Genomic DNA, 22,291 nt, shown 5'->3' on the forward strand with positions numbered 1-22,291 from the left:
ACATTGCACCTCGACCGACTTACATCACAGTACAACACTACACCACAATAGTGAACAGTGGTGATCCAGGCAAGCCAGTTTGTCCTCTACAATGGATCTGGATACCCCTGGGCGCTATGGCACTCGAAGCCGCTCGCTAACGAGGCCCGGGCAGGCTATGCATCCCTATGCCTTGCACGCCCAGAGTTCTGAAAACCAAGGTAAGGTGGTCAGTCCCTTGACCCCCATCACACGCCAGTACCAGGTGCGGCATCTACGCAGTAAAGGGCCCCTCCCGCTAACAGTCGTATACCCGATCCAGCTTGGCCAGAAATGAACCTCTTGGGCTTCGTTCACATGGAGAGCGGATCACTTTTTTCTCCTTTCCTCGGCCTTACTACGAGTACACTACCAAATGGACGTACCTACGGCAGTGTCGTACAGGCTTCAACCCCGTTCCAAACTTTCCGCAGAATGTCCCCAGTTCCCTGCCAAGCTTGCCTTGGCCATTGCAAAATCTCGCCCGTCTTTATTATTCCGCAGTATCTACGTCGGCGCCGGATTTATGGGCATTAGGCACGTATTGCTTGAGAAAAGTGGGCGCCCGGACATGCAACATACAGTACGGATGCTCCAGTTTCCGTGGAGGAAAAAGAAACGAAACGAGATCGGTGCCCACTGCTTCCATGATCACAATTTCTTGGGGGAGAAACACAGCGGGGGGAAGGCCTGGCCTGGACCGTCGAATGGGCGTCAAATGGCTACCTGACGTGTTTGTGCCCTGGCAGACGGGGAGAGCAAAAGGATGATGGAGTGTCGTTGAAGACAATTACGCGCTACTTGCAATTGGCCCCTCCATCAGGTCTCACTCGTTGTGAGAAAGCGTGTAATTGGGATACATTCGGTCCAAACGTCCACGCTCTCAAGCACCCCCGCAAATTCGTCCGATCAAGTATCTACTTACTCGACATAAGACGTTCGTTATCGTCCCATCACTGAGAACGAATGGAGAGAGGATCACAATCGCGCAATGGGAACTGCATTCAGTCATCTGCTCCTCCTCTTTCGGACCACTATCTCGGAGAGCCGGCAGTATCAGGTAAGGGAGGAGAGATATGGAAAGAAACCAAAGGGGAAGAAAATCGCATCTCTTACCAATCGGCGCTACCCCCGTTTGCAAAAACAACCCTTTCCTACTCCCGACTCCCGTCTGCTCTTTTTTCTTTTGCTCATTGTGATAGGTTGGCCCGCGGGAGATTGTCCTGTTACCAGTATGCAGGCTTTCCAAAATAGGTTTGGCGTATCGACGTGTGGAGAGCTGAGGACTGGGGGGGATAAGACAGGCCCACGGGCTCATCACTCTTCACCCCTGGGCCCTGGAAGTATTATACCGAATTTTTCGCAGTACGAATGGATACTGAATCCCCTCCCCATCCCCCTCCCTCGTCTACTCCGTTCTCCGTCACGTCCGTACGTACGGTCTGCGGCCTGCGGTCTGCGGCAAGTTCCCCCTGGACCCTGCCCACTGATGAGGAATTATGGCTACCCGTCTTGTAGATCCGATGCTACGTCCAAGGTGAGCCGTCACCCGTGGGACTTCTCTGAGAGGTGAATAGTGATCGACATATCAAACATGATGTGCGAACCCCCGGTCTCTCTCTCTCTGTCTGCGTGTCTGCGAGGGGAAGGGGAGGGGGGGTCCGGGAGACAGATGACAGAGGGTGATCCACGAGATCCAGTGCTTCCATCATCCATGCGTGCCATGATCTCAATGAGAAAATGCAGAAGGGATAGGCAATGATACCTGGTAACTCCGTAGGTAATCCGTAGGCAACTCTCTCGGTGGAAACGAAACGATGTCACGATCTGCCAGGACAGCGGAATTACGCAATGACACAAGCCTCACCTTTCTGTCTTCGCTACCCTTACTCTATGTTTCCAAGTTTCCTCCTCTTGGACTCTGCCGCATTTCGCTCTTCCTTCTCTCTCTCCGGGTCTCCCTGCAGTGTAGATCCTGCGCCAATCCCAGGAACCCCAGGGCTCTTCTCTTTCCAAGGCTGTTCTCTTTCCTTTTTCTTCTTTTCCCAGACCGCCGCTTAAATGCGAAGTCGTGCTCAGGCACTTTGGGTCCAGCAGCAGCAGCAGCAGCAGCTGGGCCCAGGGGCTTTTTTTTCCCCTTCAACGTTACATCGGAGACAAGAAAAAAGGTTTGATTCTCCAGCGGTATCCGTATTACACTACCGCGACTACGGAGCACATAGAGGCTTGTCTGGCTGGGAGGCAGAAGAGTATTGTTCGGTCTTGTCCGCGGGCCGGGGGTTCCATGCTTGAAAATGGCCCGGGGGAGGGGGGGCTGCAGAATACTGAAGCTTTCGACAACCACCAAGTAGTCGTGAAGCGAGGTTTTCTTTGGCAAGAAATTTTCTGGGAGGCAGCCCAGTCTTTGACTACCATGGCTGCGTTGTTATTGTCACTGTTGAGCTGGGTCTTCGTCCAATACTCTTTCTCGCAGAGGCGCTCAAGTTCTCAAGCGTGGACACCCCCTCCTCCCCCCCCTACTCCATGATATCGCGCCTACTATCGTTTGTCCCTTGAATTCAATAGAGACGGGTGTGCAGAGGTAGCCATGAATGTACGTGTATGCGTTATTCGCCGATAGGAGGAGGAGGAGGAGAGGGGGCGTCTAAGGACCACATCACACAACATTTCCCCCTCCTGTACCAGGCTGTCCGGACGCCGTCCCCGTGCCACGAAAAAGAGATGTATGTGAGGCGGGAAGCAAGCCCAGTCCCAGCCCAGCCCAGCCCAGACGCTGTGATACTGCGTCTACTGTCTGCCGGCAGCGGGTGTTGGTGATGGATCAACCCGCCCGGACCCCTATTTCGGGGAGTTTTTTTTTCTTTCTCTCTCTCTCCGGTTTTCGCACTTGATCTTGAGGGAAAGATTTCTCCGTAGCGCCCTGCAAGAGTGTAGAGGAGGCGCCGGAGGCAAGGTGGTCGGGACCTCTTGGTGACCCTGGTGATATCTTGGATGTTGTTTTTGCTTATGTGTTTTTGTCTGTGTATCGAGACTACTGTTACACAATAGGACAATGTGGTCCATATCGGCCGAGTTCCTCCCATCACGGAGGCAGTGGTTACACGAAAAAGGCCCTTCATGGGGATGTTGCTGCTGTACTTTAGTCTCACACTCAACGACTGAAGTTTCTCAACAGTCCGGTTCGAGAGGCGCTTCCCGCGAGGGAAAAAAACCCTTGCTGATAGGAACCAACGCAGCCCATCCATCCCTAGCCTTGGTATGAGAAAAAAAACCACTAACAAAGTAAACCACCATCAACGACACCAAAAGGTACACACACCACCACCACCACCACCAGATCCTGCCGTGCCTTGGTTCCCCTCCAACGGGCCGGGGAGGAAAGGTGGACGAGGAGCCTAAGCTCTTAGAGACAACCATCTTCTTTTCTCTCCGGAGTGCCACAAATGGCCCAGCCCGGAGTTGCGGACTTGGATGGCTGTTGCTTTTCCTCCACGGGTCAGCCATGAACAAGAGTCCGAAGACTGGCATAAGATAGTATGAGACTATCAAGATATAAAACAGGCTTGAAGGTGTGCTCTTTCTTTTTTGGCGGCCCACCGGGAATTGATGTCTGAAAGACTCTTCACGCTTGACAAAACACGAAGGAAGGCGTGCGTATCTTTGGAGCCCAGGCGTGCAGTACTGTTCACATGCCAGAAACAAAGTCAGGCCTGCCCTTTCCACCTTGTGATAAACCCGCATCAGGCGAAAGTATCCTGGACCATCAAGGCTCCTGCCACGAGGGCCTGGAAGTTGAGGTCTTTGACCGGCCAGCTTTCTCTATACGACGTGGCGCGTGGTCTCTGCCGTCAACTCTGCGACGCCCCGGCCTTGCAGGTGTCTCACTCGCTCGAGCGGTCCTACATTGCCCAACTTTTCCACGGTCCTTGAACCAAAGGAAGAGTGGCCGGCCACTTGGCTGGTTTGTTTTGGCGCCATACAAGCTAAGCGTTGCAGAATAGGATAGCGGTTTGGTGACTGGTGATGGGATAGACAGGTAGGTGGATGCTGGGTGGTAACATTGGGGACCTCTACTTGCAGGATGGGCAAAGTTACAATGGCTTGTGACAGGGTAATAAACGAGGGTTTTTACTAGTGTCCAACAAACGCCTTTGAGATACCGGCGTCGTCGGACTTTGCTTCTTTGTGAGTTGGTTCCTCGTGGCGCCGTCCCATATCGCACCCCTCTTCCCTGCGATGCATAGCAACGGGGAAGAGTCGAGGAAAACATCCAGTATCTCTCGGCACTTCTAGAGAAGTCAATTACTCGACCTTCGACCGAGGGCACAGATGGACCCCGGCTTGGGATGAGACTGCCGTCCTTGCCCGCCGCGTGTAACTTCGGGGACTAGATCGTACGTGCGAGATGAAAAGTGACCACAAACAGCAACAGTGCCGGGAGATTTTGTCGCCAGCGTTTGAGCGAAGGCGAAATAAGGCAAAGCTACCCGTGATGGTATCCATCTGCCATACCGCAGTCTTGGGTCCGAAGCACCCAGACCCTCGGGACTAACACATGCATCCCAGCAAAAAAAAAAAAGAGGCGTCACGCCGGCTTCTGCTAAGGGGGGGCCACTAAGCCAGCGTAAGAGTAGCCCCCAACGCGAGTCGCCCTCTCCCTCTTACTGTCGACTCGAACAATGGGCTTAGGTACGATACCGTTGAAAGGGGTGGAGGGGAATAGGTCTAGACCAGAGGGGAACGCGGGCTTTGACTAGTCCTTGGACGCCCACACGCCCGAGAGGTCGGGACAGCACAGAGACAATGAGCAAAACGTCGAGGTCTTGTTCTGCCTCCCCCGTCCCCTTGCTTTCCCTTTGCCATCTGTACCTGTGCTAGGCTAGTCTGTGGGCTAGAGGGCCAGTAGAGTTTAGATGAAGAAAAGGAACGCATCGTGGCTAAACAGCATCTAGATTCTAGACAACTGAGGCAAAACGCCAAGAGAGATTGAGTTGGAACCTTGGGAGTTGGGGCTGGGTTGATTCTGACCGCCCCTCGCGCGGTATTCAGAAACAAAGAAGCCGCAGTGATGAGAGGCAATGAACGGGCGTTGAAAAACAAAACAACGCAAAAATCGCAAACGGGTCTCACAACTCAAGTGTGTAGGACCCGAAGCAGCGGGTTTTGGCCGGCGCCACGCCCGCCTCCCGACGATGCGAAGGGTTGCAACTTGCGGGCGGGATAGGGATTCTTCTTCCCTCCTTGAAGGGGTCCGCGAGGCTAGACGACGAAATGCCACACCGGACGGATCAATGTTGCCTCAAAGGCCCTAGGCTCGTCCAAAACCACGTGTTGATGATTGCGCAGGGGTCGCCTTTGTAGGCGAGCGCGGGAAGAAGCTTGGAGCACACGATGGCAGGCTTCGCGTAGAGTATTCGGGTCTAGCTTGTTAGCTCTGAGAGGAAGGGCTGGCGTGTTCGTTGAATCAGTGAATCTAGACGAGTCTGTCCTTCCCCCGGACCCTCCTTCCCTCGCGATACCCTCGCTGCTGCGGGGATGGGAGGCGCGGCGTGGGATGTTCTGCAAAGACTACACCGACGGCGAGGCGAGACAGGCCGAGGCTGGTACGGGCGATTATGCAGGAGTCGGAGTCGGAGGCGGAAGCGGAGAGGCACGTGAGAGGTGGGAACTTGGGTTGGAAGTGTGACGGGTTGACATGGCCGGTAGATGAGGAAACCTGGAGTCCTGGACAGTTGTGACCAGACCAAATCGATAGTCTCAATCCTTCGCGCGCCACTGCCGAAGAACAGCATCATGGATGAGTAGGTGGCGGGTAGATTACCAGCAAGCAGCCGGCGGCGAACCGGGGCGGCCAAGTATTTTGACGTCGTCACATTCTACCGGCGATGAGCAACATTTTGCGGCTCCCTTGAGCGATCCAGATGTATTAAATCCGGCGCTACATATGACTTGATGTCGTTGAGAGACTTGGTAGCCAAAGATCGGAATCGGAGTCGGAGTCCAAGACAAGACAAGGGCATGGGCGACAGGGGAGCAGGCATGGAGATGATGTTCATGTTCCCGGACGAAAAGCCATCCGAAATTAGTCGCTGCAAGATGAGGTGGAAGATGGTCGCTGACCACTCTTGCACATCTCTTCCCGAGCGAATCGCCCCCCTTCCCCTCTGTCGTCAAGACTCAAAGGTGTGGTTGAAATAACAGGCAGAGGCGTAACAGCAGGGAAAAGGGAAATACCCAGAGAAAGAGAGGTCGGTAAATCGGTATTCGTACGGATACATGTCGATCCTTGAACCTCGCTCGGAGGGGTGCTCCTTGGTAGGGAAAGACTGGAAAGATCGACACGCCAATTCTGTCATTGTTTCTTCTTCCCTTAACCGCGGGGGGTGGGCCAGTGCCACGGTGCCTGGCAAAGCCGCAAATGCAGACTCAAGAGAGCCAGGTCCCCCCGTCGCCTTTGGCTTGCCTGAGTAGCCCTGTCTTTCTCGCAACTCTCCACCCGAGTGGTAGCCAAGCAGAAGCCACGGACAGACAGAAATGCAGGGGATCTAGGGGTGCCATTTCTCAAGAGGGAAAATGCCTAGGATGATGTGCTGTTGCATCCAGTGGCCGTATCCGGCTTGGGGCGCAAATCTTGGTGTGTGTATCAATCGCACTCCTCGGACTTCGGCGTCGGAGCTGCTGGTGATGCCCTCAACTCCTCTCATGGGTGTGTGTGCACTATGCGTGTGGTTGGTGTTCATGGGTAGAGTTAGCTTGGTAGTCCACCATCCCGGTCAAGCTACGACCTTCCCTACAGAGCATGCTGCTGTACGCGATGTACTGATCTCCACGGCGCGAACCCATCGTGTGGCCCGGAAACCTAGCGCCAATCTTTGGGGATGGGGGAGGGTTGCACGACATAGGCAGACCGTAGCAGCCAGGTATCTCTTCTCCATGCTGACAGCTGGTTCGCTTGGGGATGGACAAGGCTCTATACAACGGGTTTCAATATCCATGAGAACCCCCCCAGTCCGTATCAAAGAAGCTTGCCTACGGCCGTATGTGAGTGTGTACGGATGATGTATGTATGCAATGCGCGCAGGGCCACCGTCCACGACTACCCCCATGCCCTGCAGCGCGGCAGCTGGCTCCGTTCGTACCACGGTCTATCATATCACGGGAACACAAATATCACAACTCAACTCGGACACTTTGGGTGTCAGCGTTTGTGGGCCAGTCAATCTTCGCCGTGCTCTCGTCGCTAAGTGTATCGCTTCCGGCCTCGTCTATTGCGGAATTGTGACCGCGGCGGAACCTCTTGACTGCCCGCCGAGCCTCATCCCCAGTATCGCGATGCGTGATGTGTTGCAGGAAGGATATCATTCTGCCTACAACGAGGCTTTCCTCGGTGCTGAGAAGCCTTGTGAGGGCTTTCTTACTATCACACGCTGTCACTTGTTGTGACTTAGCCACTCCAAAGTCTCCATATCGAGATAGTCTTCACTGCCATACCGTCGCCCCGTCTATCTCGCCCCATGGCATACATAGCCATCACACAGTTGCAACCTCGCTTCGCCAGCCCCATCCACCAGGTACACCCTCGCCGAGTTGGCTCATGCCTGAAGCTTTGCATATGTCCATAACGATGTATCTCACAGCCCTAACCTCCTCAGCAGATGCGCCGCCGTTGAGAGCGCCTTTGAGATGGCCCTTTAGCTGAGGATTCACATCCTGCGGTATCAGCCCAGCAATGAGAACGTACGATGTCTCCACTGGAGACAGAACGTTGGTATTGCTAAGAATATACCCATACATCAGCCGAGCAGTCAAACCGAGATCTTCTGTGCCCGAGCGGTCCATCTGACTCATTACACGTCTCGATATCTTGCCGTAGATGTTATCCCAAAAGCCCTGCCCGCGCTGCAAGATCTTGGAAGAGGGCGTGTGGTGTATGTCCATATGCCGAGCGGTTGGAGATGAAGAAAGTGTATCATTAGCACCTTGCGGTTCATCCAGTAGATGCTCCGGTGTCACTTTCTTCAACTCCATGAGAGAATTGATGGTCTACTTCATGTCAGTGACTATTCCCAGGTAGAGGAAGGAGTATTCTATCGATTCGGTACCTTGGGGAGCCCTCCGACTGCAGAGGCCTTGACGAGTGCTTCACGTAACTTTCTCAAGATTGTGAGCTGTTCCTCCGGGCCCGGCTTCACATCATCGGGCCCGAGGCCGTGTTTCATGACATGGTTGTAGACTTGCGGTATCTCATCCGGTCGATTCAATATGGTCAAAGTCGTGGCAGCAATGAAGTACCAAGCATGCTTGGGGACGTGCGGTTGTTTCCTCAGCGACGTAAGAAGCGCCGGAGTAGCAATGGGCATCAATCCAGCTGTCATCGTGGCCATGGATGAAGCACGAGACGAGGCGAGGAAGTGAGATTTAGGACCAAGTTGTCATTGTCGCATTTACTAGAGTAGATAGATGACTTTCCAGAAAGATCACTTCGCCCTCCTCAGCATTGACTTGGGAAACGACTCTGGCATCTATTTTCGCAAGAACCGTCCGTTCTCAAGCGGACATGAGGAGAGTGTCGTCCATCTCATCGCGGGAGACGAATGACTGTCATACTTATCGGAGGCTCGGCGAGTGAGATAAGAAACGACAGGACCGGCCTAAGGTATCCGTACCTACCGTTCGATTACGGCCGGAGTCGGCTTAAAGTAGTCCCGACCTACGGGTGCTTGTGTAACGAACCATCACGTGCTCCACCTTCAACCTTCCCCGTTGCCGCGTTAAGGTAGTTGAATACTGTGGCGTCACTGCTCTGCTCAGGTAATCCACCGCAGCAAGTGGATGCTTGTCATTAACGTGGCATCAACTACGGCCTCCGAAAGAGACGTACTACCACGCCAACACCGCGCATCCGGACTTTCTTTGGCCTGCATCAGCAACATGGGCACTTGAGGGCTTCCCTCACTCCACATCACCAATTCCCGTGCTAACAGCCCATCAAAAGTCAAGATGAGGCTCGCGTGGTACGCAGGGGTAAGTGATGCTGCTGGAGCTATCGAACAAGCTCCATTCGCATAGCTCCATCTCGGAGCTGTAACTTGCTGACCCAGAGACATAGGTTTCCACGGCCCTGGCGGCCTCGGTCGTCGTATCAGCCTTCCACCAACGAGCTAACTTTTACTCGGCCATGGTCTACCTTGCGCAGAGCAACTTCTGCTTATTGGTGCGTTGCCTGGCCTTCCCCGTCATCCCACCGCGAACGAAGCTAATCAGTGCTCCCAGGTCCTGGTCAACTTCATATACCTCATCTACGGCACCCTGATATACGGCCTGCAACGACTCCTGTATGGCCCGCTGCGACAAGTTGAAGTCGAGCAACTTTCCGAAAAAGCCTGGTTCGCTATTACCGAAACATGCCTCGCGATGACGATATTCCGGGAGGAGATTGGCGCGTGGTTCCTCGTCATGTTCACCGCACTGGTGACAGGAAAGGTTTGGGGCTGGATCGGCGACGGTCGCGTTGAGGTTCTCGAACAACAGCCTCCTGCGAACCCGGGTCTCTTCCATACCAGGCTCAGCTTGTCACTTCTCTTAAGCTTGGTTTACGACACTTGGCTCCTCCGATACACTGTCTCTACAGTCATCCAACAAGCACGTCCTAACATGATGGTCATGTTTCTCTTTGAGTTCGCCGTTCTCGCAACATGCTCTGCACGAACCGGAATCCGGTACTTGGTGTCAGTGATGGAGCAGAACATTGTCAAGACACAAACGAGATTGCGCTTGGAGGAGCGACGAAGACAAGTTCGCGAAGAGCGCGAGGAACTCATCCGACAGCGCGAACAAAACGGTGCGGGCGAGGACCAGCCTGACTTGCCTCGCGAGGAGGACATTGATGAAATGGACATCGAGGTTCCTGGATGGGAGGCAAAGGGTCAGTGGATCCTGATCCTTGACCTTATTGCTGGTAAGCTACACCGAAACGCTGCGGTCGCGGCCATGTTCTGACACCATCTAGATTGTGTGAAACTGGCCATCTATCTGGTGTTCTTCGGTATCCTGCTCACATTCTACGGCTTGCCGATCCACATCATGCGTGACCTTTTCATGACAGCCAGATCTGTCATCAAGAGGGGTTCAGCACTCTGGCGCTACCGCAAGGCCGTCGAGGACATGAACAAGTATCCTGACGCTACCGAAGAAGACTTGGGACGGGAAGATACATGCATCATTTGCCGAGAGGAAATGCGTCCCTGGGACCCAAGCAATGGAGCCGTTGAGCGTGTGCGACCCAAGAAGCTTCCATGTGGGCACATTTTGCACTTTGGATGCCTCAAGAGTTGGCTTGAGCGTCAACAAGTCTGTCCTACCTGCCGAAGCCCTGTTGTGATTACAAACAACAACAACAACAACAACAACAACAATGGCGCCGCACCGCAGAATCGGGACGCGATGTTCGCTAGAATTGGTCTCGGCGGTCTCGGAGCTGCGCCTGCCATCCCACCTGGCCAGCCACCACCTGTGAATCATGCACCGGGCGCCGCTCCCGGCGGTCAGCCAGCTCAGCAACCGCCCCGAAACGGCGCAGCGCGAGTCTTCCAGCTCGGCCCTCTCCGCCTCGGTTTCGCCCAGGGCGAGAATATGCAGCAGTTGGCACAGCAAATGGGCGTTCCTCAGGAGGCCATCCCTACACCCTTCGCTCAGGGAGGTCCCGCTGGCCCTTTTACGCCCGCTGCACAAACGCCAGGCGGTAACAACATGCCAGCTATCCGGCAGCAGATTCAACAGCTCGAGCAGATGATACAGCGGGAGGTTTCAACCCTTCAGAGCATGCACCAAGAATTGCAGACGCTACAGCTTCTTACAGCAGAACTGAGCCGCATCCGCCAGCTGCAACAGCTCACAGAACAGGCGCAAAACGCACCCCAGAACCCTGGATTGACTCCACCGGTGTTCAATCTTGGCCAGCCACAGCAGATGCCACTTCCGGCAATGTCGCTATCGCAAGTGCCCATCCATCATACCCTGCGTGTGAACGGCCCAGTGGTAACACGGCATGGAGCTGCAAACCACTCCAACGCAATTCCGGCCGGCAGCTCAGAGCTCCCAGAAGGCGTAGTGATCCCACCTGGATGGTCACTTCTTCCTCTTCAGCGGATCGAAGGCGCTCCCGGATCTCAACCCTTCCCCGAGAGGCCCTTGTCAGCGTCAGGCGAGACAGCCCAGCCTTCAGAGGCACCTGTCCCGCAAGCTCCAGCTGTTGGCGTGACCCAGGATGCCGACTCAACTCACGCTGCTGCGAATGACTTCTCAACACGCTCTACCACCCATGAGCAAAGACAGGAAACAGCCGGCTCTGGTCTCGATGTGTCCACAAATCAGACCGACTCGCCGCCGGTCCTTGCCCCGAACCCTGTGCTACCTAACTGGGGCGGAGCGAACCAGCTCTTCGGCAACGGGCGTGGTTTGTCGGGACTGGGCAACAACGCACCATCGGAGACGTCAGTCGATGAAGCCCCGAGATACGATGAGGATGCGCCTAGAAATTTGCCAGAGAAGACGTCCGCCACGGCTCCCGCGGTGGCCGAGGGAAGCGCCGAGGAGGAGGGCGGTAGTAGTAGCAAGGGCAAGGCCAAGGCTGTGACGGTTGAGGAAGCCGTTGACGACGACGAATAAATACGGCCAAGGAGCAGGCATTACGCGGCGTTTGGGGTGGGATTCTTTCTGGTTGAGGTGTAAAAATCATACCAATTTTCTGTAGGATTACTAGCGAATACTAAGTACGCGAGATAAGCACTCTTCGAGAAAGCGTCTTCTGTCCATGATGGTAAATATAATCAAGGGAGTATCCCACGAACGTGCTAGCTATTAAACGGCTTGAAAGTGAATCACCCATCCATCCAATATCGTACATACACCTTGGCGACTATGAATCGATATAAGTATACTGCACGATTGATATTTGAAATTTGGTAGAATCTCGCGAAGCGTTTTCATCTACACCTGGAAGGCTTTAATTTGAAGTGAGAAGTCCGTCTAGATGCAAGCTTTGAATCGACGAGATAATGAAACATACTGCCTACACAAGCAGGGATATTGACAATGTATGTATATGTACCAATTCATTTCATCCGACTCGCCATCCCTTCGTCTCGACATTATCACCTCACACCCCCCATCCACAATGAACGGCACCTCGGAAACATTGCCACCAATATAATACAATGAAGCTCCCCCCTTTCCTTGCCATATGCCACCATATCCATCCTTCGTAAGCCTGAAATATTGCTGCTGTATGATGTAATTATTAGACAGGAGTCCCACACTTCATTACCCATTATGTGTCGAGCACATCGCGCTGCTCCTCCGTAGGAAGTGCAGGCGTCTCCCACAACGGAGCACCTTCTCCCCTCTCCCAGGCGGTACCCGGACCTTGGTACGCCGGCTCTTGGATCTGTGCCTGCTCACCACCCAGATTGCGCAAAACACTCGTGGTCGCGCTGCCTTTCACCGGCTGCGGACTGAGTACCACTCCTTTAGACGACTGCGCAACATAAGTAGGTGAAAACACTCCCCTCCGAGCCGAACGGCAAGGAACGTTTTGGGATCTCTCGACTCACACCCTCGGGTCCACCTTCACCACCACCGAGCTTCTTCAACAAAGCCTCTGACTGCTGCTTAGCCAATTCCTGAAGCTGTGCAGAAGGGTCCTTGGGGCGCAAGGGCAGGTTAGTATATTCGCAAAGACAGTCTGCGGGAGTCCACCGAATTCCATGCACACATACCCAGTCAGTCTGCGGCGGCACGCCCTGGGCGACCGGCAGCTCCTCATCATCCTCTCCGTCGCCAGGTCTGGGGCCACCGCCCCAGAACTTTGGCCGACGGATGGGTGCAGGAGTGACTGGAAGACTAGGTCTGTCGACTACGCTAGGGAAGTCTGTGAGCTTGAGCCCATGCTCCTTTGCTGTCTTTCCATCAGAGATTCCCACCGAGCCCTGGCTCTTCCCACGACGATGCTTTTGGAGACCCTCGACGTAACGCTCGATTTCGGGTACTTCGTCCCAGGCATTCGTACGTGTAAAAGCGGTCCAAGGGTCCGACGGGCTGACTTTGATAGTTGGAGTGGCTGGGGTGCTGGGCTCGCTCTTTTGACCAGTCGTCGATGATCCTAAAAGAGACGGCTCAGCGGGAGCCTGGAATGTGGAAGACGCCGTGAAAGACGCCGTGAAAGACGCCGCGTGCTCACCAGTCGGCGTGCTCGAAGATTCTTCGGCTTCCGGCTCGGCCAAATCCGCAGTGAAGACTCTGGTCGGTTTGGGTTGGTTGATTTCCCACGGGAAGAGGTGACGAGGCTTCTGCGTTGGCTTATCCTTCGGAACCTCATACCACATGTTTCTTGGGGGACTCGGGTATCGTTGGGGGGGCACGAATGGAGCGGGGTCCTGAGACATCTCATACGTCTGTGAAGGGAAGTTGAGTGCCTCTGGTCTTGAATCTGCCGGTGGGGGTTGTCTGGTTCAGAGTTAGTATTAGAGAAAGAACCACTAGGTCATATCATTGACGAACCTTTGAGCGTCCCATGCTGGCGGAGGAGTTGGCTCTCTTGGTTGCTCCACTGGTACTGATTCACCCCGCCCCTCATGTGCCGAAATCTGCTCTGATCGAGCCTCAGCTTGCGTTCCAGCAAAAGCACCAAATGACTCGCTCGAAGGGGGTAACGAATGGCCAGCCTGATACGCGATCTCAGGCTGGGATCCTTGACCATGATGGGGCTGTTCGTGATGAACACACGGCTGGGAAGAGCCAGCATCATGAGCATCATGGTGGGAAGGACCATGAGCCGGATGACCCGAGGAAGGGGGCGCGGTCTGGTAGTGTGTGCTACCATGATTACGAGGCGTTTCCGCTCCGTGATAATGCTCACCCGTTGATGCTGCTTGCGCAGCTTGCGGCTGGAATTCTCCTTTAGTAAAATACTGTACAATCTCAGGGACCTGCTGTTCCTGCTGTGTATGCTGTTGCTGGACAGGAGTATGCTCCTCCTGAACCTGTGGCTGCTGCTCTTGTGGCGGAGCAGGTGCTGTTTCCTATAGAGGCGTAAGCTCTTGTTCTGCCAGAAGAAAACGACATTGGGAGACACACGGCAACTCTATAATGCCGGTCGTAAACGGCCCACCATCTTCCAGTCATGTCTTCGAATGGCGAATCTCCCTTGCTCGCTTGTCGACCTTGGAACCACGGCTTGTCGGGGCCAATAAAATGCACCATGTTGATGCTGGATTGGAAGTGTCGGTACGCAGGCACGTACTGGTAATGCGCCGAGGGTGTGACATTGTAGGTGAAGCTGATGCGGTTGTACGTATTCTTGAAGTGCATGTTGAGGAGACCTTGGTCGGCACCATCGAAAGAAATGCCTCTCTCTGCCATTGCCATAAGCGCATAGTAGTCTCCCATGTTGGGGCTCAGAACCATTACACCAGTATTGAAAAGATCCGGCCATCCGATATCGGGTGCGGCAGAGAAGGGCGCGGCGATGTCGAATAGTTCGTCAGGAGCTCGATAGGCGACGACATCGGCATCAATGTAGACAATTTTGGAAAATTGAGTCTGTCGCCAGAGGTTGACTTTGGTGAAGGCTGAGTGGAGATCAGGCCGGTTCATGAGGTACAAGTTCGCTGGTCGAGCGTTGCGAATGCGCGGCACGGGGATGACATGATCGTAGACGGCCTGCACCGGGGAGGCATCAGTACGTTGTTCAGAGAGGTCAATTGGCGCCAAAGTTGTCGCGAGCTCACCTTGAGTTCTGTGATGACCTCGGCAGATACGGTGTCGAGCGTGACGAGAACGACCAGCTGTTTCGAAGTGCCAGCATCGCGGAGAGAATGAGCAAGAACCAATGCGCCTGATTGCGAAAGGGTCAGCGAAGCTTCAAAAAGTAAAGCGAAGGCCAGAAACTAACCTGGAAGGTATGTGTCGTTCAACAGGAGCTATACGAAAGTAGCTGTTAGCTCTTTGTTTGCTTTTTTTTTTTTTTGTGCCCTCTGAGCTTTGCGATGGCGGTTGGGAATACGAACCGTCGCATAGACCTGTTCTCCTCCACGAAGCGGCGCCATTGTGTGTGTAGGGCGTTGCGAGACGCAAAACTAAAGAGCAGGATCAACGATACAACGACAGAAGATCTGTTTTTCAGCGAGAGGCCATGAACAGTATATTACAGGTGTTCTTGTAGGAGGTTGGTGGTGTTGAGTGGCACGACAAAAGTTGTTTGCGAAGTGACGGGCAGCGGATGGGTGTGGCGGGGATGAGGAGCCGTGCGTCCACGTCCAAGTCGAGGCCCGGTCCAGGTTCAGTCCAGGTGCGAGCTGGTGCGGAGAGAGAGGGAGGCGTGGAGGTGGAGGGCAGCTCTGAAGTGGGTTCGCTGCAGATGTCGGCCAGGGTACCTTGGCTATGCGAGAAGTAAGTAAGTATCCGCGGAGGAGCCTGCAAATATGATGTGGTTCTTCTTCGTATTCCGTCATGTATCCGGACCTACCTGGGAGACGACGTTGCGGGAGAGAAGAGGTAGATGGAAGGTGGGAAAACGGGAGGAAGGAGAGCAAACGGGGAAAGGAACGTCACCAGCGCTGGTTTATCAGAGTGAGAAGATGTGAATCAAAGGTAAACGCCTGTCGCGAAGAGGCATGCGCGAAATGGGACGTAGAGGGTCTGGACAGCCAAGCGGCTGGTCTGTGGCTCGTAATCATGTCATTAGCGGGAAATCGTTGTTAGTCGCGATGCCTGTCATTTTCCGTCCTGTACGAACTACGAAGACGAAGAGCTTCGGGTCATTGTGCAGCAAAGCTACCTAGCTAAGGTAGAGTCGCACAACCTGATAGGGACGTACCGGTAAGAAACGAAGACGAGCTAGCAGCAGCTTTAGTCCAACGCTTCAGGTATCTCTACTTCTATCTGAGTGGGAAGAGAGCAGAGCTATTGGTATCGTAGCGAGGTCGATAATGCGTGACTGGGGACCCAGGTAGAGCTTTGCGGCCTCGGATAGGACAGAAAGGGCGGCGTGGGTCGTTGGGAAGCTGCACAAGCAAGGCCGTTGCAGCTACGGAGATTGCAACTGAACAAATACAGCTGGGGGGTTATAATGCCAGCTTTTCCAAATGCCTTTGTTGCTGTACGGGTAGAAGGATGAGGGCCAAAGAAAGAAAGAACTTTTCTGTTCCAGATAAGCTGTTCGAAGCAAAATATTCCAAGGTAGGCACGCGCGTCTTCTTTTTTGGCAGATGGAAGGACGGACGCAACGAGAAGACGTCAGCGGAAGCAAGAGCTTCGACGACCCAAAGTATCTATGTACCCATACGTACCTAGGTAAGGAACATCTGACGTCTGTGAAGGCGATGCGCAAGCTTCTGAGGTACTTGGACACTTGAACAGCGCCGTTCCAGCGGGTCTTTGCATGCTAAGGTACCTTTAGTCCCGGCCTGTTTGGAAGCAACCCACCTTGAAGGTTCGCGCGCTGAAAAGCAATGGACTCGAACGGCTGCCAAGGAAGGTCAGAGCTTGTGCACCTTTTCGGACTGTGTCCCGGTCTGGTCTTCCCTCCTTGATTTCCTAATTAATTCAATTCAGTGAACAGATATCCCTTGGATGGTCAGCTTCGTTGAGGGTCTCGACCTAAACGTTTAGCGGTCATGTTCCTCAATCCATTCCCTTATTAAATGAGAATTCCAGAGGTAGAAATGAAGGCTCAACGGCCACACGCGACGCAGATATTTCAGGCCATTCTTGTCGAGGCTCAAGACTCGTTCCTCCAACCTTGTCAAAGGTACTTCAGGAACGTCCCATATAAATATGTCACTCGCCCTTGGGTCCCACAACTTGCAGCATGATAGTGGAACTTGAGGCACGAGACATTGCTACAGCTTCTGCTAGCCCGGCACAGGGTTTATCAAGGAAGAACAAGACGATTGGAAAAGACCGTCCAACAGCTCGTAAGGTACCTTATGATACCGAAGATAGCTTGTCCGAAGGTACCAATGAGGGAAAGTAGGGGAACATCAGTGTAGGAGAGTAGAGAGCTCTTGAAAATTATTTGAGAGTGAGACTTTTTGAATTGAAACATGCGGAGAGTAAAAGACAAAGTATTGGCAAGACTGGCACGCAGGCCCCTTTCTTCTCTCAGACTCTGGACCTCCCTGTCCATTTCTGGTACCTTCAAGCCCCCAAACCACTCGATATTTCTCTTCAGCTTTCGTGACGCAGTTTCTGAACGTCTCGGAGCTTTTTGCTGGTTCCCAAAAGAGATGCTTCTCAACTTCTCACCCGTCTCAACAGCAATTTCCCCCCATTGCTGGGCATTGAATGGACGTGTCAGTTGAGCAAATTTCCATCTCTATGCTCACAGATCCCAATCACCAAACCGTCTGATGTATTCCCTCGGACATCCTTACTATAGAACCCCTCGTGAGGTGATCTAGGTTCTTACGTGCATAACCATTGCTAGCCGCCACAGTCATCCTGGTTCATCGTTCAACCCTTTCCTGGCTCCGATAATGGACATTACACTTTGACCACCTCATGACGGCAATCCCACCTGGGTTAGGTTCCCACGGTTTCTTAACCAGCACGCTCAGGTAGTGTATTCGGAGGCGGAAAACTGCCCGTGGGCAAAAGTCACCAACCCCTCCTTCACCACCCTCCAGGCTGTCGAAGCTGGGAAAGTGTGTGTGGCATGTCCGTAGTTCCTACCCATCTATGGAGTAATAGAACCTCCCTAAGATACCTTAGCTAGGTAGTTGAAGGGAAGGAGGAAAGTTTCATGACATGAATGCAGCTTCCCCGCATCTACCGGCTTCCTTCCTTAGCCCCCCCAAGACCCAGACTCGCATTGCCTGCCATTGAGAAGTTGCGTGGTTGGAAAAAGGAATATCGGGAGAAGGAAATGACGTGAGGTGAACTCGGGAAGCTCCTTGCACCTCCCCTCCCGCATGTCTCGCCCACGGCTACTGGACCTATCGTGCTTTCTATGTAACCTACCTATCCGTAGTAATCCGGGACATGGGATCTTCCTCGATCGGACAAAGGTGTTCCCATCAGAAAAAATAGACAAAGGACCCTTGGAAACGCGAACCGAGCCATGCGCCGGATTAATCTACACGGCCTAACTCTCCAACACCTCTTGTCGGGCTCATTCTCACCTCATCCGTCCATCGGCACCTCATCCTCTCAATCTTTGCCCCGCCTTACTACTGCATACCACTGCATGCCTCACGTCCCTCCCCAGCTCGCCTAATATTCCGTCAGTTCTAGGTATGCTGCAGACAGACTGCTGCATCATACTCGTCATCCACAATGGAAGGTCCCGGTGCTCATGACCACCACCAATACGCTACAGACGAGATCATCTACTTGCCCAGTCCTGGTTGGTCAATGCCGGAGCCAGAACTACAGAAGCAAGCCGCCATTGTGAGTCTGCATTTGATCTTCTGCCCATCATCAAATTCCGTATCTGAACTATACCATGCCGCTGGGCAGGATGCTGGGAGACGTGGGACACGAGTGTGGACCGTCTGGGAATGGGTATCCATCTTCTACACTCTGGAGCACCATGGCACTATGCCTACCTACTCACCCCAACACTTTACATAAACGTCACATGAGCTGAGGGATGCATTGAGGTGGGCAAAGCAAGAAGGACCCTGTGGACCATCTCCGCATCTCGGTGCGGGGATCCAACAGCTCTCGCAGCTCAAGCTGATGATCTGCATCAAGGGTCTACCCGGCACGGCACTTTCAGTCCTACAGTCACTGGACTGGTCGTCTCTTACACACTCAGGGCCTGTCAGCTATTTACCTACCTACCACAATAGGCCCTGATACCATTTGCATGTTCACAGACCTGTCCATTTCTCGTGGAAGCGATCCTTGCCGGAACTCGTCTCAATTATAATGTTCAAGCACACTCACTTCTTATAGCCACTACGGCCAATCACCGCGGAGCCTCGCCCGCGCCGCCTAGACTTTTTCAATCTCCCTTACGAGCTCCGCCTAGACATCTACGAGCTCCTGCTCCTCAACCCGGAGCCCATTATCGTGTCGAGCAGCCGCCGCCAGCTCCATGTCAAAGTTGAGCCGCCGGAGCACCAAATCGCCTACCTACGTGCCCCCCGTCCGAGACCTCGCGTCGTGTCCCTCACCCATAGGAAACCCCACGTCGAGATTCTACAGACATGCAGGCAGATCGAACAAGAAGCCACCCCGATTCTCTATGGCCGCAATGACTTCGTTGTCGGACTGAGGCTGCGCGCGACGCAGAGCCACCGGATGGACCCCTTTATCCAGTATTTGCGTCTATCGACATTACTTCAGCTACGCTCGGTTACTTTTCGGCCGGGCTGTTGTTGTGACCAGTGGCTCAAATCTCTTGGAAGCGGTCAGAATGCCGCAAGCATGCTGAGCTGCATGCAGAACAACGAGCAGAGAGATCACCAGCAAGTATTTTGGGGCATCGAGACAGCCCTGTGGCAGAGTGCGTATCCCCTCTTTGCTTAGGACAGCATTGGGATGCTAACGTCAAGTGAATTTAGATGTTGTCGGCAAGAGCAGAGTTTGTGCCTTTTGCCATACCACTACTGGGGAACGAATGTTCATATAAATCGCACAAAGTATGTCCACAGAGGCTGGCCCTCAAATTGTACTGGTATTGAGGACTTGATGAGTCGAAACGGGATGGTAATATGATCATGAAGTGCTCCTATCACTCGATCCGGCCCCAGAAGAATAATCGGGAACATCAGTGTTCTGTTGCGCTGTAACTATGATAATAATACTCTTCAATATTTCTTGTGATAGCTTCGCTATCGGCTATTTGGCGTATATTATTACACATCTTTACAGGTCCTTCTTGAATGCATGCTCCGGTTTGTGCGTAGTCTCGTAGTCGATATGTACGTAGGCCCGCTCCACATCCGGTAAACTTTCCAACTTGACTTGCAGCGCCTCTGCCACATCGTGCGTCTGGGCAAGTGTATTGGCGGGGTCCATGACGATGTCCACCTCGGCGATGAGCCGTGGGCCCGAGTGATAGACACGCACCGTATCGATACCCTGGATGGCAGGGGAGTGCGTCAAACAGACATAGGTGATGAGCTGCTGGGTCTCGATCGAGGCGGTCACACCCACGAGTAGCAAAAATTCGGCGATGGCGGTTCGCAACCAGATGCCGGATACGATCAGTGACAATATTATGGCACCAGTTGGGTCGATATACCACTTAAGTTTTGAACCGCCAACAGACGTGAGGATACCGAAGCCGTTCACCAGCAAGTCGTTGCGATGGTCGGACCAGAGGATGCGAACCTGGGAGTATCGGTTTCGCAGGGAAAAGCAGTACAGGAAGAGCACAAACTTGGTTGCGAAAGCGCAACAGACGGCAACGATTGGCTCAATGCGGAAAGCCTTTGTCTCATTGGCCGACTCCCTCTCAGTAGCCAGTTCGCGCGCAGCAAAGGCGATGATGATGAGTGAGACCGAGATCATGAGGAAGCAGAAGACAATGTTCCCGACAGTCTCGAGGCGGGCTTTGCCGGCGGGGAAGCGGCGCGGGTTCACCCTCTTGATCGCGCGGCCGGCCAGGATAAGGGTCAAGTTGCTCATGGGGTCAAAGATGGCGTCGGCCATTGTGGTGATGAGCGACAGGGAGCCGGTGCTGATAGCAGCGTACAGCTGTAGAGCTGTGAGGAGGATGTTTGCGGCAAAGGAGCCCCAGACAGCGATCCGGAACTGCAGCTGGTCGTCACCGGCTTCCTGGCGGGCCTCGGCGACATGCTCGTCGACGGACTTTAGCATGCGCTCGATGGCAGCGTTCTGCGTTTCGTAGAACTTCTGGACCTTGTGGCCCTGACGCCAGGAGCCGTTTGGCGAAGTTCTACCGCTGGGTTTGTCGGTGGCGGGTTGACTGTCCCGTTTGCGCGAGGTGTTGGCTCTGATCTGGGCGAGGTCCTCTGGCGTCTTGAAGGCCGCGGAGAGACCATAAGGGTCCGAATCGGATCGCAAATGGGGCTGGCCCTCGACATCGGTGGCGGCGGAAGAGTGTCGGGCGATGGGCTCGTGTTTCTCATGGTTCGAGGCGGGATGATGAGGTGCGGCCTCTATGGCCGTACTAGAGGCGTTGGCTGCGGCATCCTCGCTGGAGAGTTGCATCGAGCCTCTGCGGGAGGTGTTTGCTAGATGGGAAGGCGTGTGCAGGCGGAAGGGGTGCGGGTGCATGGTGATGCTCATGGAGAGATCGGGCTCCATGGCGGCAGCGGGCGTCAGATTTATGAACCGTAAGTTATTCGCAGTAAAGGATACAGTTTGATAATATGACGTTGCCAGATCCCCTGTTTCCAGTGTATCGATATAAGCCAGGCCGACGGGCTGTGAGATAAGAGGAAGGGTGGCGAAGGAAGCGGATGGAGGGTGATGCAGAATGGAAATTCGGCGTCTGGGTCATGTCGCCTATGGTATTTCAAAGAGCTTCGGAACCTGTGTCGTTACCCGACAAACAAAGCCCACACCTTCTCTCCCCTCTCAAAGCGGTCTTTCGGGAAAGACACCATGTTTGGTACAGAGTATTGCAAAACTGCTGGGGGGCAGGATCGCTGCAGGATGTGCGGGGATAGCGGGTGCAACGGGATGCGTTGTCGTCGAGCTGCTGCCGTGTGAGGTGCGCTTCTTTCCCGCTGGCGTTGGCGTCTCTTGCTTATTCTGCTGTGTCGTTGATTAGCTCGCCAAAAGTGCCGGGGAGGTGGAGGTTAGACATGGAAAGAGAGAACATGTTCATGAGGTAAAATGATTGTGGGCCAATCATTTGCCCACGGGGAAGAGGAGACAAACTGTCGTCTTGAGCGACGCGATTGAGGTGCTGGATAGGTCTAGACTTAGTTGCATTAGCATATTGTAGGCTTGAAATGATAGAATGACATTGCATAACGAAAGAGAAAATCGGTGGACTTGCCCTTTGAATAAGTGAGAAACTGCCTTCGCTTCATCTTGAGGCTGTCAGCGACCAATGTTGCAGGGAAAGCATGGGGACAGAGTACGTGACGCCCAACCAAATAGCTCATTGTTGAAGCGCTGGATAATGTGGTGGACACAATCTCTGTGTTGGACGCCACGCCAGACAGTGCAATGCTTCGGTCCTGTACCAGAGCTGACAGAGCCGGAAAGTTGGGCGATCTCGATGACTTCATCGGACTCATTCTCGTTCTCTTCCTGGGACTCTCGAGCAAACTTTCGAGACCAATAAAGA

General features: G+C 53.8%; 4 protein-coding genes across 4 annotated transcripts; 1 reads left to right on the plus strand and 3 right to left on the minus strand.

Annotated features, from left to right (window-relative positions):
• Nucleotides 1–9,432: 9,432 nt before the first annotated feature.
• On the plus strand, nucleotides 9,433–11,685 carry HRD1 (E3 ubiquitin-protein ligase hrd1; the record flags this gene model as incomplete). Its single annotated transcript, XM_053196684.2, has 2 exons — nucleotides 9,433–9,976; nucleotides 10,028–11,685. 2 exons carry the CDS (start codon nucleotides 9,433–9,435, stop codon nucleotides 11,683–11,685), a joined length of 2,202 nt encoding a protein of 733 aa, XP_053045839.2.
• An 860-nt stretch (nucleotides 11,686–12,545) lies between these two features.
• Nucleotides 12,546–13,562, minus strand: GLG2_1 (glycogenin glucosyltransferase; the record flags this gene model as incomplete). Its single annotated transcript, XM_065758863.1, has 2 exons — nucleotides 12,546–13,413; nucleotides 13,555–13,562. The coding sequence occupies 2 exons, from the start codon at nucleotides 13,560–13,562 to the stop codon at nucleotides 12,546–12,548; spliced, it is 876 nt and encodes a 291-aa protein (XP_065612630.1).
• A 433-nt stretch (nucleotides 13,563–13,995) lies between these two features.
• On the minus strand, nucleotides 13,996–15,091 carry GLG2_2 (glycogenin glucosyltransferase; the record flags this gene model as incomplete). Its single annotated transcript, XM_065758864.1, has 2 exons — nucleotides 13,996–14,812; nucleotides 15,084–15,091. The coding sequence occupies 2 exons, from the start codon at nucleotides 15,089–15,091 to the stop codon at nucleotides 13,996–13,998; spliced, it is 825 nt and encodes a 274-aa protein (XP_065612631.1).
• A 4,799-nt stretch (nucleotides 15,092–19,890) lies between these two features.
• N0V96_010174 (uncharacterized protein) lies at nucleotides 19,891–21,297 on the minus strand (the record flags this gene model as incomplete). Its single annotated transcript, XM_053196682.2, has 1 exon — nucleotides 19,891–21,297. One exon carries the CDS (start codon nucleotides 21,295–21,297, stop codon nucleotides 19,891–19,893), a length of 1,407 nt encoding a protein of 468 aa, XP_053045837.2.
• Between the last annotated feature and the right edge of the window lie 994 nt (nucleotides 21,298–22,291).

The sequence above is a fragment of the Colletotrichum fioriniae genome (genome assembly GCF_027942845.1).
Source record: "Colletotrichum fioriniae strain IMI 355084 chromosome Unknown scaffold_13, whole genome shotgun sequence".
NCBI lineage: Eukaryota > Fungi > Ascomycota > Sordariomycetes > Glomerellales > Glomerellaceae > Colletotrichum > Colletotrichum fioriniae.